At 36.0% G+C, this 14,173-nt stretch overlaps 3 protein-coding genes across 3 annotated transcripts; 1 reads left to right on the forward strand and 2 right to left on the reverse strand.

The window, feature by feature from the left end:
* Positions 1-6: 6 nt before the first annotated feature.
* On the reverse strand, positions 7-2,040 carry LOC108950529 (very low-density lipoprotein receptor-like). The gene is made up of 2 exons (XM_018816470.2): positions 1,939-2,040; positions 7-1,697 (listed from the first exon to the last, which is right to left on the reverse strand). Exons 1-2 carry the CDS (start codon positions 2,036-2,038, stop codon positions 622-624), a joined length of 1,176 nt encoding a protein of 391 aa, XP_018672015.2. The 5' UTR covers positions 2,039-2,040; the 3' UTR covers positions 7-621.
* Positions 2,041-4,021: 1,981 nt separating this feature from the next.
* On the forward strand, positions 4,022-6,550 carry LOC100180923. The gene is made up of 4 exons (XM_002119175.4): positions 4,022-4,204; positions 4,892-5,017; positions 5,248-5,377; positions 5,696-6,550. The coding sequence occupies exons 1-4, from the start codon at positions 4,079-4,081 to the stop codon at positions 5,836-5,838; spliced, it is 525 nt and encodes a 174-aa protein (XP_002119211.1). The 5' UTR covers positions 4,022-4,078; the 3' UTR covers positions 5,839-6,550.
* A 150-nt stretch (positions 6,551-6,700) lies between these two features.
* gnrh1 (uncharacterized LOC100178878) lies at positions 6,701-7,787 on the reverse strand. The gene has a single exon (NM_001032627.2). It carries the CDS (start codon positions 7,703-7,705, stop codon positions 7,046-7,048), a length of 660 nt encoding a protein of 219 aa, NP_001027799.2. The 5' UTR covers positions 7,706-7,787; the 3' UTR covers positions 6,701-7,045.
* Positions 7,788-14,173: the final 6,386 nt, after the last annotated feature.

The following is a 14,173-nucleotide window of genomic DNA, read 5'->3' on the forward strand; positions in this document are numbered from 1 at the left end:
CAATCAATGATGCCATCGCATGTACGAGATATACCAATGCTAACCGACTCCCCTTGTTTGCAGTAATGTCTGTTTGTGCAGTTTACTTCGTCAAAACCAAACTTGCAAATGGGAAAAAACAGTTTGATGGTGTGCATCCAACTCCTAACCCCCCGTAAAAAGTTGCTGGGCGACGCCGACAAGTAGGAGGAAACTTGCGTGGCAGAAATGCCAGTAATGTTTGCAAGATCAGTCAATAAGCTAACGTTGGTGGTTTGAGGGTCGCTTATTTTTTGTAGAAATATATCAACCGAAAAGTTCAACGTTTTAGCTATTCTACGCAGGTAAGTGAAAGGCGTTGCGTATGTCTGTGGGACTTCACGGTGATATATAATTAAATTGGGCGAGGATGATCCGGGAAAAGATTGAAGTCCATCGCAAAATTTAATTTGCACGACGCTTGGCATTCCCAATGATCGATCAAACCAACACGTTTGCTGTTCACAAACTGCGGGTCTGTGTGTGCAATTGTCGCATTCGTCTTCTACACCAGGACAGTTAAAAATCCCATCGCACTTCGAAGCATATTTACGTGGGGAGTCCTTACAACGGGTTATTGTTTGCCAGTATTCGTGCACCAGTTTATTTTTTTGTAGCTGTCACGCATGCTTGCTTATTCTGCATACAAGTGCCCGCTTCAAGGCAAAACACCATCCCGGGAGGACAGGACCTAAAGGTTTGGTAGCTGAGGCAAGTTGATTGATTTCCACAAAGACATTCATCGGAGAAGTCGCTGCAATCCATTGTTCCGTCGCAAACTTGTTTAGCAGATATCAGCCTGCCGCTGCGCAGACAACGAAAGCACTTCATGTCTCCAACGAAGCAAAGGTCCGACTCGTCAGCGCAATTGGAATCAGAATTATAAAGATTTCTTTCGCTTATTTGAATATATTCCTGGCTGCATCCGTAAGAGGACTTCGGCTTACACTTGAAAAGACTCACTTGAGTTTCTGATCTTGATGGATCACTTTGTGGTAGGCAAAATGAAGGATGTATGCACGTGTCTCTACCCATAACCAATTTGCCACTAAAGTTGCATTGATATAATGTTGTCGTTTTATTCAGCACAGCAATGCATTGTTGAAGAACAGGGCTAGTATAAACATATCCACCAGTTACCATAACCCATCCGTATCCCTGTACGCATCGCCAAGCGGTTTCTTTGCATGCATTTGCCTCTGTGCACGTACTAAGCTCCCAGCATTTGAAGTAAGAACGTACTCCGAACATACCATCGAGTTGTAAAATCGCCAAGTCTTTCAGTCGTTGGTTTGGGCACTGAAGCAATCTAAACACGCATGAGCGGATAATAGTTGCTGTACCGTGGTGACAAGGTTCGTCAGAACCGTCACTGCAGTCCTGAAGGCCATCCAGCACCTTTCTTCGTTCGATGCACGGGGTATCAGATCGGCAGTTGCTTTTTTGAAAGATGCAGCCACATCGAACTTGGTTAGTTCCACACGTGCAGTTAAATTCGTCGCTGCCGTCACTGCATTGTGGCACTCCATCACATACTTGGTGTATTGGTATACATGACAAACCCATGCACGAGCTCGTGTTTTTACAGTCACATTTAAAACCGGTTTCTGGGCATGTGCAATTCGGCGTGTCGTACACTGTACCGCCACAATCTGACTCGTGGTTTTTCAGTCCGGTTGCTAAAAAACAAACATAACATGCTGCATCATTATTGTAAAGCAACAAAAAAGACATATCAAGATAACAGTTATATAAGTTTGAATATTTACAGAAACAATAGGTATTCACAGATTTATATATAAACGTACAGCTTCGCGACTGTAAATAAAGAGCGTTGCTAACTGTTTAAAACACGATCAGAAAATATGGAATTTAAGGTGTTAACGGTATACCATCTTACCCCACACCATACTCACTTACCGGTTAAATTACTCAGCATATTGGACTGCGCGTGCACACACTTTATGCTCAGCAAAAGTAGAATCGCAACACAGTGCATATCTTTAACGCTTAATATCATACCAAAACTTATTCTGTCCAAACATTGATCAAGTTACTTCAGCAGTGAAACACGTATAGAATAGGCCTACAGTTAGTTTATTTTCTGTTTTTAGCACAACGTACGTTAGGGTGGGAGAAGACGGAGCACCTATTCATTCTATTTTCTCTTCTCATTTAGTAGTAAACAAAGAATATTTAAAGAATTATAACACCGTATCCTCACGACTTACACAGACCGTTGTTGATTTTTTAAAACGAGGTCAGGATATTTGGATATTATATGCTAAAGCCGTCTTTACTCACAATATATGGCAAACGTTATAATATATTAACTAAATATACTGATGCAACCGTTACAAATTTATTTCAAAATCCCTACCCATTTTCGAGATTTTGACAAAAGAAAGTAATTGCTACGCTGTTTTTAACTACGCTAGATTGGTATACACAAATACCGGTGTCGTCACGGAATAGAATGAACTCAAAAACAGTACAGTTTTGAATTAAAAAAAGTTTGAACTGTCTATACACCACTTCTAAAACTTGACCGTTCGTTTTCAACTGATTAATTTCAGTATAGTTTACGTTTTGCTCGCAAAACATACACTTTTCACAAAGATAGGTTCCTCTTTTAGGCAGTCACTTTTTACTGATGCACAGCACGTTTAACGTAACAGACACTCGCCGTGGTGAGTCAGAAACTCAATCAAATTTTGGCTTATGTTATTATAAACAAAAACTATCAGCCTACGCATTATTAAATCAAAGTTATTTTGTTTTGTTGGTTCAAGATTATTTATTCTCAACGATTTGTCTTCTGAAGTTACCCATATGTCAAGTAGACTTTGGGTAACGAAGTATAAAGTTTAAGATGGTCTATATCTTTATATACCCTTTCGCATTTCTGTACTTTAATGTAACATTATGTAGTGTAGAAGGGGGTATATTTGTTATTGAGCGAACAATAAAGTGAGGGGAAAGCTTAATGAATATATTAACAGGCATTAACAATATATCATAGATTACATAGAATGAATCAGCGCACGAACTCTTGCGTATGTTTGCTACTTGGGTAATTTAGCCGCATAAAACACACACACGGTTATTTTCGATCAAGTATTTTTACTCGCACGAAGCTTTAATTCGGGCTGTATTATTATTAGTCATCACATATCTATCCCCACCCATATGGAGTCCCAAGACCAAGTTTAAACAGACATGTACATTGGGACTGTGTATTCAAGTTTCGTCTGGCGAATATGTCAATTGTATGGGTAAGCATAAATAAATGTGTTGCAGCTTATATGCTAAGTATATATTTAGGCATTCGTCGAAATTTAAACAAAATATAATTTGCGAAGATTTATGAAAACAAACTGAACCGTAAATTGATTTGAAGATATCTTAAGAACTAAGTGCTGTGCTGATGTTTTTACAGTGCAGTGTTGTACCAGAGTTTCTGATTGCGTTTTCTGGGTGTAAAACCTACCGCGATTTGTTATACTGACCTAAGTATAACAAAGACGTATCCATTTATTCGCAAAAACATGTGAAAAAATCGGCAAATTTTTATGAAATCCCAGGCCATTTTTATTTTTTTACTTGTTTTGTAAAAAAAAAACTGACAATTTTTTATTAGCGGAGATATTTTAAAAGACTCAATTTATTTAGCAACACTAATGTTTTCGTTAAATTCCACCTCGCCGTTGGTCCAAAAACACTTCTGCCTTCCACTTCGTATTGTTGCGAAACAAACAACCTGCTCAAGATATAACTATGGGAAAATTTAAATGGGCAGTCTTCAGAACTAGGGTTCTACAGTCAGATGCAAAAGTTTAGCAGATTTTGACATCAACGCAAACTGCATTATTTATTCGACGCTACAATATATTTTAAAACGATACTGTATATCTAAAGTAAACAGCCTTATATTAAAGTCATTTAGAAGACAGCGTTTTAATAATATGTTGCTTTACCTATATATTCACACTTCTTCAGGTTACTACTATACAAGGGAGATTTTTGTTTCATTTTATTTTGTGGGCTGATCAAACAAACAATGTTTTCAAGCCCTTGTTCTCTTGTTTTCTGCCTTTCATTACTTTGTTCGTATGCCACAGCTCTTCATTATGACGACATCACCGCACAAAGTATAAGTATGGACGAATACCTTGACCAACTGACTGTAAGTTATGTTAGCGAAAATCCCTCTTATTTAAAATGTTATATCACGACCAAAACGTATTGTACTGTGGGGTAGGACGGATACCGTTACCACAGTATAGCATCTAATGTTTTAAATCATGGTTTTAACAATTGATAACGAACTTTCATAGTCGTGAGAATTCGGTAACATATTTCTGTTAATATTCTTTGTACTATCGAATGGAAAAATAAAAGAGAATAAAAACATGGACAATCTTGCCCCATCTAATATATATATAGTGGGGTGGAGAAAGACGGGACACCTTTAGCACATAACATCTAAGTATCTTGATCGTGTTTTAAACAATTTACAACGGTATATGGGAGCCGTGAGAATGTGGTTGTATAACTCATTGGATGTTCTTTGTTAACTACAAAATGGGACGAGAAAATAGAATGATAAGGTGTTCCATCTTCCCCAACCCTACTATATAGTAGCGTGGGGGAAGATGGGACACATTGTAGCACACAATATTCCAATATCCTGGTCGTGTTTTAAACAGTTAACAACAACCTATGGGAGTCGTGTGGATGCGGTTTTAAAATTCGTTGAAAATATTTTGTTTATTACCAAATGAGATGTGAAAATGGAATGAAAAGGTGACCCATCTTCCCCCACCCTACTATATGTTATTTTCCTTGCAACCTAAAAGTTTCACTTTTTCAGGAAAGCGTTCAAAATGAAATTGATGGCGACAGTATGATGGGCCATAAACCTCCGAACAGATGGTATTCTGTAAACCCACTCAGCAGCAGCGCCAACAGCCAGAAAAATCAAAATTTAAACGAAAAAGTGGGTGACAATTCGTTGCGTAAAGTTTGTGACTATTTTCTTAATCAGTGTCTCTCGTTTTCTACATCTTTAACAAATATAACGACAACAAACAAACAACTAATAAAACATGCAGTATTGCAACACATGTGTTCTGCAACTAAAGTACAAACGTTTAATTGCTAAAAATTAAAACTGCATGTTTTGTCTTTTCGACAAATTAAAATCTTTCTCTCGATTTGTAACCGTAGGTTGAAAGTGGTATTGCAATTTTGCTGCACAACCATTACAATTATCTGCATAAAGTACGGAAGCAACTTCAGGTGCTGAACAACAGAGTTGAAGGAAAGTTGGACATGTGGCCAATCCGTAAACCAAAAGGTACTGCTGTCAGAAAACCAAAACGCCATATTTTTTAACTTAAATAAAAATTTGATTTATAAACTTTAAATAACTGTTAAGGAGGGTACAGTCCACTACCTTGTTTAAAATCTGATAAAAGAACCATTCCTATAAAAGCTACAATAAATAGAAATATCTCCGCAATAAAACCTTATAAACAATTGTTAGAACTGACGACCAAACTCAATGCATTAACAAAGATTGCTCTTCTTTCTTTATCCTAATGTTAAAACGACGAAAGATTAGTCCACACATAAATGTGTGTTAAACACTTAAATGCTATGCCTAAATCATCAGATACAAGTACTCCTAATGGGGAAACGAGCACGGAAGAAACGGATGTCGCTCGCAAAGGATTTCAACAACCAGAGTGGATGGATGACGTGTTTGATCACGTGTTGGATCTGAAACTAATGCTTGAGGAAATGCAAGGGGAATAGATTTTGCGACGTAATAATAATAGAACTGATTTAATACATAAACGTTGAAACCTGAAAGCATTAAGCTTTGTTTTAAAATTTATATTTTTGCGACAAAAGTCAATTTTAAAGAAGTATAGTCTTATTCAGCGATTTAAATATCAAACTCCTTTGCTGGGATCTTATAAGATCGTGCAAGGTAACGACAAAATAAGCCCGCGAGGCGTCAAAGTATTGATTTCGTGCATATATCGACCAACAAATTTATATTTCAAAGGTATAGTTAGTGGTAGATTGTAGTGTTTATAACCAAAACACTTTTCGTAGCTTGCTTTTATTTCGAAACTTTACTTAGTTTCCTATATACTAGGGTGGGAGAAGATGGCACCCCTTTTCGTGTACTCGTCTCATTAACAGTAAACAAAGACCATTCAAAATATATAATTTCGTATCCTCGCGACTCTTATAGCCCGTTGTTAATTTTTTAAAACACGATCAGAATATTTGGATATTACGTGCTAAAGCTGTCCCATCTTACCCCACAGTAGTATATGTTTAACACTTTTAAATTAACAATATTATAATCTATACCCATACAGGCCGCCATTTAAAGCTCCTTGATATGTAAACAACCCCGACCGTTAAAACAGTTTCATATACTATAATTGAAATAGCTATTGTACATGCTTTGTTGACATTTTTGTAGAGAAATAAAATAACACAAAATATTGTTCTCATTTCCATTTCGATTTCTATAATTGTATTATAATACTGCAGTCTGATACATATAATCGGCTTGTTCTCAAATTTTTACAATAGATGACACCATATATAGGAACACTACTGGATAATCCTGCTTATCTTGAAAACCAAATAACCGAGATTGTATTTCATAATTGAAATATTTATTTTCGCATAAAGCGTGCACACAAGACATGCATTTGAATTGAACCCGCATAAAAACATTCCAAAAACAGAGAAAAACTGTTTGAGTCTGTTTTTGTAAGGCCTCTGGTCTACTTTATCTTATATAATGGAGAGCGCCCTTTAACATTTTTTAGTTAAGTTGTTGAACAGTTTTAGGATTTACTTTATCGCCATTTAACATTAGTTTAAGTTTTGATCTGGTATATCCGGCTAAATGGTACAGGTAAAACTTTTTTTACGTGCACAAATTTTTAAAACAAACAGAATACCGCTAGTGATCACGTGACAAACTCGGCGGGAATTATTCTACGTCAGATCCTTTGTCGTCGCTGCTGGCTGCTGGTTGTTCGTTCATCCAGTTTTTCCAATCCGGTTCGTTTTGGTCTAAACCGGCCGGCCCATGGATTCCATTTCTTGGTCTTGGTTGTTCAACTTTGAACGGCTCTTCCGGCATTCCTTCATGTTTTGTAATTCTGCGGCCTTGATCATCGAACTCGGACAGATCCACACTTCGCTTACCACCGGGAGAATAGCCTTTGCTCCAATGCTGACGTTTAGTCATAGCGTGTTGACCAGCCGATCTTCTACCACCCGGCATGTATTCATAACTCCAGTGTTGTCTTGAAACTGGAACACCGACGTTTGCGTTTTCCCAAACAGCTCTGCGTCCGCCCGGCATAAACTCGTAGCTCCAATGCTGGCGAGCGTTCACTGGGACCCCGAGGTTTTGCATCCGCTGTGCGTTGGCTTGCTTGTATCTGTTCCATTGATCCACTGCGTCCAAATCAACCCCCAAACCAAGATCGAGATGAGGGAAATTATTCTGCAGCTTTAGAGAGTCGAATTTCCCGCTATCGCTCTTTTCGAAACTTCCTGCGTTTTTGTGGTATAAGATGTCACGGAAAGCTGAGTTTTCTCGCTGCAACAAAGCCGCAAGTTCGTCCTTTTCGATATCCAACATTTGTGAAGTTGGATAAGCGATTGCAGAATAACTTATACACGCGAATAGGTACAAGTATTTAATAAAACCCATGATTATCGTTTTCTAGAGTTAAAAAATTTGGTAAGCACAAATATTTAAATATTTAATCTTTAAATAGTTATGACGCTACACTTTTCTGGTTGCTTTAGTAATATTTTACGATTTAATATTAAAACAGTATATCTTTCTGGGCCAGCACACTAATTCCAACATTACCTTTCTGACAAATCTGAAAATTTTAAACTAAATCTGCAGAACATAAGACTAGAAATATTCACCCAATGTCTGAACTCAGGCCGTGACAAAAAGACGTTAGGCTTTTTTTTCTTTTCTGTTTCTGTCGTTCTCGCTGAAACCCAAACGAATGGTGTCGGTTTGTGAAACTCGCTGCCTTTTATAATGCAACACAACTCTAAGACGAATCAGCAGTGTCAAGCTAATCAAATTTGCCTGCGAATAACAACGCTGCCGAAAGGACTTTTCTTCTGCCTGGCCGCTTCGAAATAGCTGATACTAATTGCACTCGACAACCAACTGGGCCATGATGGAATACATGCCTCAAAAAGTATTTCCTTTCGGTAAAATGAGAAGCAATCGTTTTTTTAAAGTCTTTTTTCTGTCTACGCCAATACTTATTTCGTACGAGGTTATATTTTCATAATCTGGTATTTATTTGCCCCCGGTATTTAGATCAAAAATAAAAGGAGTTTGTTATTTCATTAAAATATTACACATTTCTGTTGATTATTTTTAGGTATGACATATAAATAAACTTTTGTGCATTGTATAAGTGATATACGTTTGTAGTTTAATTCTGATTCACCTACGTATATATTCATCATAAACGTTAGTTCATTGTCATTACCGTAGAAAAAAACGAAAATTGTTCTACCGTTTTTACCAGCACAATTTATTTTAACAAAAGGTAACATCGTAACCGTTTAATTAATTTTTAATGTAAGCAGCCGAAACGCCGGATTTCGTAAATGACGAACGGATTAAATTGCACCTGCTTTAAATTAATAATTGATTCTGTAGTTATAATAGCTATCGGAACGTATATATGGTGTTACCTTATGTTTTTAATGAGTTAACAATGTTTAATAACCGTTACATAATTTAGCAATTTATGACAACCGATTGAATGCGAAAAGGATATTTTATGACAGTTTAGCTTTTACCACGCAAACAAGTGAACGAAACGATATTTTTAACGTATGCGAAAACGTATTTTTCAAAGTTTGTTCGGGTTTCGTAACCACATGGTTGACAAGTCGCAGTAACGATGATGGGTGAAGGAAAAACAGTGGCACGCCATTTTCATTTTACTTATTTTACACAGATTTTAAAATGGTAATTTTGTCGAGGGTATTTCTTATATACATATACGTAATTCGTTTATTTCGTAAATGACCAACGCTTAAAAAGAGTTATCCTACGGCCTATACACCACAAATATGTATATTCGTACGGTAGGGAAAGATGGGACATATTTTTTTGTCCAATTTGGTGGTAAACGAAGAATATTTAAGGAATTATAAAACCGTGTCCTTACAACATCCATAGGCCGTTGTTAATTGTTTAAAACGCGATCAGGGTATTTGGATATTTTAGGCTAAAGATGTCCCATTTTTCCCAACCTGCTATATATCTTTAGTCTATAGCAATGCTTTTTTAAATGAAAAATAGATTTACATATTTTTTCTCTTGTAAAACTGCTGTAATATATATTCGACCATAGCAAATAGCAAATTATTATCGTTGTTTTCTCCCAAGTGGTGTTAATGACGTCACAGCCGCAAAGAATGAGCCTGCTAATGACGTCACAATTTAAAACGCCGGCAAACAACATCCACAAGTGTTTCATTTAATTAAATCACATGTTAAGGGTATTCTAAGAGCCATCCAATTAGGATCCCGTTTTTCCGCGATATTGATCTAAAAACCAATAATTGGATCAGCTGGCTTTCGTAATTGGCACCGAGAATTTCTTCCAAAACCAGTAAACGGAAAGGCTAAAACCTGGTGCAATCGTAGTCGCATTAAAAAATAATGCCAATTGGAATATCATCTTAAAGTGAAATTGATCCAAGATTTTTTGACTTTTTTACAATAAAGTATAGATTAGTGGAAAATATGATTTTAAATAAGTAATTATACACATACGCTTGCCTTCTGTTATTGTATAATAGCCCAAAAAAACGGTGTAAAATCATTATAGGAATTATTAATAATTAAGATTTTATTATTTCCTTTTGACCAATTAAGAAAAGTTGTTTCGTATTCACAAAAATGATTTTTAAAACCAAACCATATATATTACTGTGGGGGACGCTGCTATGGGGCACCTTTATAGTACATGATATCCAAATATCTTGATCTTGTTTTAAACAATTAACCACGGTCCATGGGAGTAGTGTGATAGCCCAGAAGAATAGGATTTTATAAACTTTTAAATCTTTTTTGTTTACCACCAAATGGAACGAAAAAAGAAATGAATAAGTGTCCCATCTCCCCCCACCCTACTTTATATTTCATTGTGCTGTTTTTTGTTAAAAAAAAACTTTTAAAAGCAGTCCAATTGGAAATAAAACAACGGTTCAACTATTTTAACAGTGCAAAAATATTAACTAAATTATTTTTAAAAAACCTCAACGGTCCAATTTACAGCAGCAGCACTCATAGAAATCGATTTTGGGCGATCGATAATTCTCTAGTAGTATGGTGTATAACATTTCTATTTTTAGCAATTCCAATTATAAGATTTCCATGAGATAATACCTAAGCATAATTAACCACATATTTTATGTTGCCCATTTCTTCAGTTCATACATTTTCTAAAAATGAATAAAATCTTTTTCCACAAAAAAACTCAATTTTAAATTAACTAAAATTAATAATTTCTATAATAAATCACTATGTGAATATATTTTCTTTTTTTTAAACAACGTTCGTTTCAATTTTGACAAACGAAAATAAAAAAAAAGGATTGGGAATTATTTCGTTTGCTTCATGACGTATTCCCCTAATCAACTAGTCACGTGTTCATGACGTAGGCTCGGGAGGTAATTATTTTCAGTGACGCAAAATTCGAAATCAATCTGCACCAGGGGAGCGTTTCAAATGGCTGTATGACGTCATAATCCATATTCAATAATTTCAACACGTCAGAAAACTATTTTGAGATGAATATGTTTTTCACGAAAATGAATTGTCCACGACTCTACGTGATTATTAAATTTTGTTGTTTTTTTCTTGCACCTGGCCGAATACAAGAAAAACGGTATTTAATATATGCGGAAGATATTTATAGCAGGGTGGGGGGAAAACAGGAAGATAGGGCACTTTTTCATTCTATTTTTTCGCCTAATTGGTAGTATAAACAAAGAACATTCAAAGAATCAAAAAATCTTATCCTCACGACTCCTATAGACCGTTTTTGATTGTTTAAAACCAGTCAGGATATTTGTATAATATGTGCTAAAGATGTGTCGTCTTCTCCCCCCTACTATATATTGTGTATAAACGCACAAAGTGGTCGTTTCAACACAAACGCACACAAAGTAATTGTTTCAAAAAGTGGCTGAATGACGTCTATTTTCAACGCTAGGATAATTGCAGACATTAGTAGCAGCCTTAAACATCGAACCATGTTACCCGTGGGTTTATAATCTATGGTTGCGAGCGCTTTCATCACGACTTGCTAAACGTCATTTCACACAGTTATGACTTTTTTAACAATAAGATACATTTAAATATTTATACAGAATCTCATCCAACACCAGTACGCATAAAATCTTTAGCAAAGTTGATCGAATTTGGGAAACCCATGTTTTCTGGTCGTGACTACAGTTATACAATTATGGAAATATTTTTTGTTAACTGCCAAATTGGACGACAAAAGAAAAAAAAACGTAACATCGTACTACACCACAATGTAACATAAACTACTTGTTCTCAAATTTTCCAAAACTAAAACGTAAATTTTGTATTATTTAAAAACAGGAGAACGGTATATAGTCAGCAAAACGTCAGTAAAACGCGTTATGGATAAAGGGTGTGCGAAACTTCATCAGTTAAATGCGTGGTTGTTGAATCAGTTAGTTGCAAGACAACGAGTTCCACTATCAACGAAATCAAACATATTTGGCCATTGCCAAAAATCACTTTACTTCCTATTTTACAAGCATATCAAACTAATAACATCTGTATTTAGAAATTAAACAGTACTTAATGTTTTAAACAACAGTGCCGTATCTTTTTATAAAACTTAATGTAACAGCGTATAGGCAAGCGTCGACTAATTCACCATAGAATGGCTTTCCAGGTGGCGCTACTAAGCAATCGTACCACCACATTTCGAACGTCATCCGATCCACGCTACTTATATAATTTGAATAACAAACGATATTATGCAACTTTAACGGTGCTCATCTTTTCAATGTGACTTTGTTATTAAAATAACGGTAATAACACACAGAAACGGCGTTTTATGAATAATTGATGAGTTAGTAACTATAGGTCTTTAGCAGGTTAACTAGTAATTGAGACCATGGCCTAGATACATTTATGATGATGATTACTACCATTAGGCTTATCTCAAATTTTCAAAATGCTGTATTTGTTCATCGAATTTTTCAATGTACAACATGCGTGTGTTACAGCAGACTTTTAATGTGACGAATTTCTTTCGTCCTAATTTACCCGCGTCGGCAAGGGTCCTCTTCCGATGACGAATAACGCTCTTCAGTGCCTCTATGACGTCACAGACTATCTGTGTCTAAAAACAGTCGTCCGTGAATTCGCTCTTTTCACCGAATTTCCTTTGTAATTCGTTAGCTCCGCAAACGAGTTTCAAATTACAATGACGTAACTCGAAAAAAGTTCGTTTCGGAAGTCTTGCAGGAGGTCGGTTTAAAATTTACGTTACAATGACTGGATTATGACGTAGCGGACGAAATAACTCTAAGTATTGTGGTTTATAAATACGGGACAATGAATGGCCCCCGCGGTCTCTATTATGGTATTAGAGGGAAATTCGAATGTTTATGCAGGCAAGTACCTAACGGCTTCGTACTTCAACCATACTACTTGAAAATGAAGGGTCCAGCGAGCATGGCGTATCAAATGTAATGAGTCACATGGAACTATGGTTTAAAAGGAGTGAATAAGCCGCCCATTAAAGTGCAAGTTGTCGTTTAAAGTGTCTGAAACGACCCTAAAGATCATTAACCGGCAGAGTTTAACCGAACAATGGATTTGCTATGTGCGTATGTTTGTCGGAACGTCTTACTTTATATGCACGAGGTGTCAGGTGTTTGGATTGTGGAGTTAAACCATGTGATGTTTATGTAGTGCGGTCGGTATCGCTTTGTTTTGGAAGTTGTACAGTTAGTAAGATTAGGCGCTAAACCAAGATCATGGGTATCTTAAGAATAGATAATGATCGTAATGATCGTGGCAGGCAAAATAAACAGAACATAAGAGTAGAAAGGAATGTACGTGCCAGCTTCAATAAAAAACATTGGTGTGCGGTTATTCGCTAATTATCGGTAGGCTTGGTGCAACAATTTGGTGTAATGTGCTACTACATTGTTTACAATATAAAACAAACAATACATATTCACTAATCGTAAATATGATATCTCGTCCGTAAGTAGAGTAAGTTTTACACAAACAATTCATATTATGCGAACAACAATACAAAGATAATATTGTACTTCACCGGCATAACATTTACTGTACGCTAATGTTATGTTATTGAACTTTCGTAGTTACAATAATACGCTTATCTAACAGTTACAGTAACTTAAGCTAATGTTTTTATAAGCACATCTATATCGATAGGTTTTCAGACAGAAAGAGCTAATTCGTAGTTATGTTAAAAGCTAAAAAATTTTTTTTTGGTACGGTTATGTTTATTAAGTTTTAATATAAAAATCTGAGAACTGCTTCAGTGGCTTTAGAGTGGAATATATACTTTCGTAAATAACTTTACCCTTGATTGTGTACGTGAGGGTTGCCTCGTTCAGTAAAATTCAATTTCAGCCAAACTTCGATCTCGCAGTCGACGCATCGTGTTTTTTATATAATTGACATATTTTGACTGGTAAATATACCCCCTTGTCTGTCTTGGTTTTTGTTGCGCATTTTGCTCATTTAGATTGATTGTGAACATAGAACATGAAAGGCAGGTGTCGATAAATGATTGCCCCGAAGTTTTACCCTTCTGTTTTAACTTTAATAGTATTTAAACTATTATACGCCGACTATTTTATAATTATAATATTCGTATACGCTTCCGTTTAAACTAATTATTGGGCCGACAGCACAGAATAACTTTTACAGTAGGCTTAGGTAACTGTCAGTTACTTTTCGATAGTCAAATAGCTGACGAAACAAGGTATACGAACGCTACTTAATTACGCCTCATTACATTTATACCCT

The sequence above is a fragment of the Ciona intestinalis genome, unplaced genomic scaffold (assembly GCF_000224145.3).
Source record: "Ciona intestinalis unplaced genomic scaffold, KH HT000215.1, whole genome shotgun sequence".
In the NCBI taxonomy this organism is placed as follows: domain Eukaryota; kingdom Metazoa; phylum Chordata; class Ascidiacea; order Phlebobranchia; family Cionidae; genus Ciona; species Ciona intestinalis.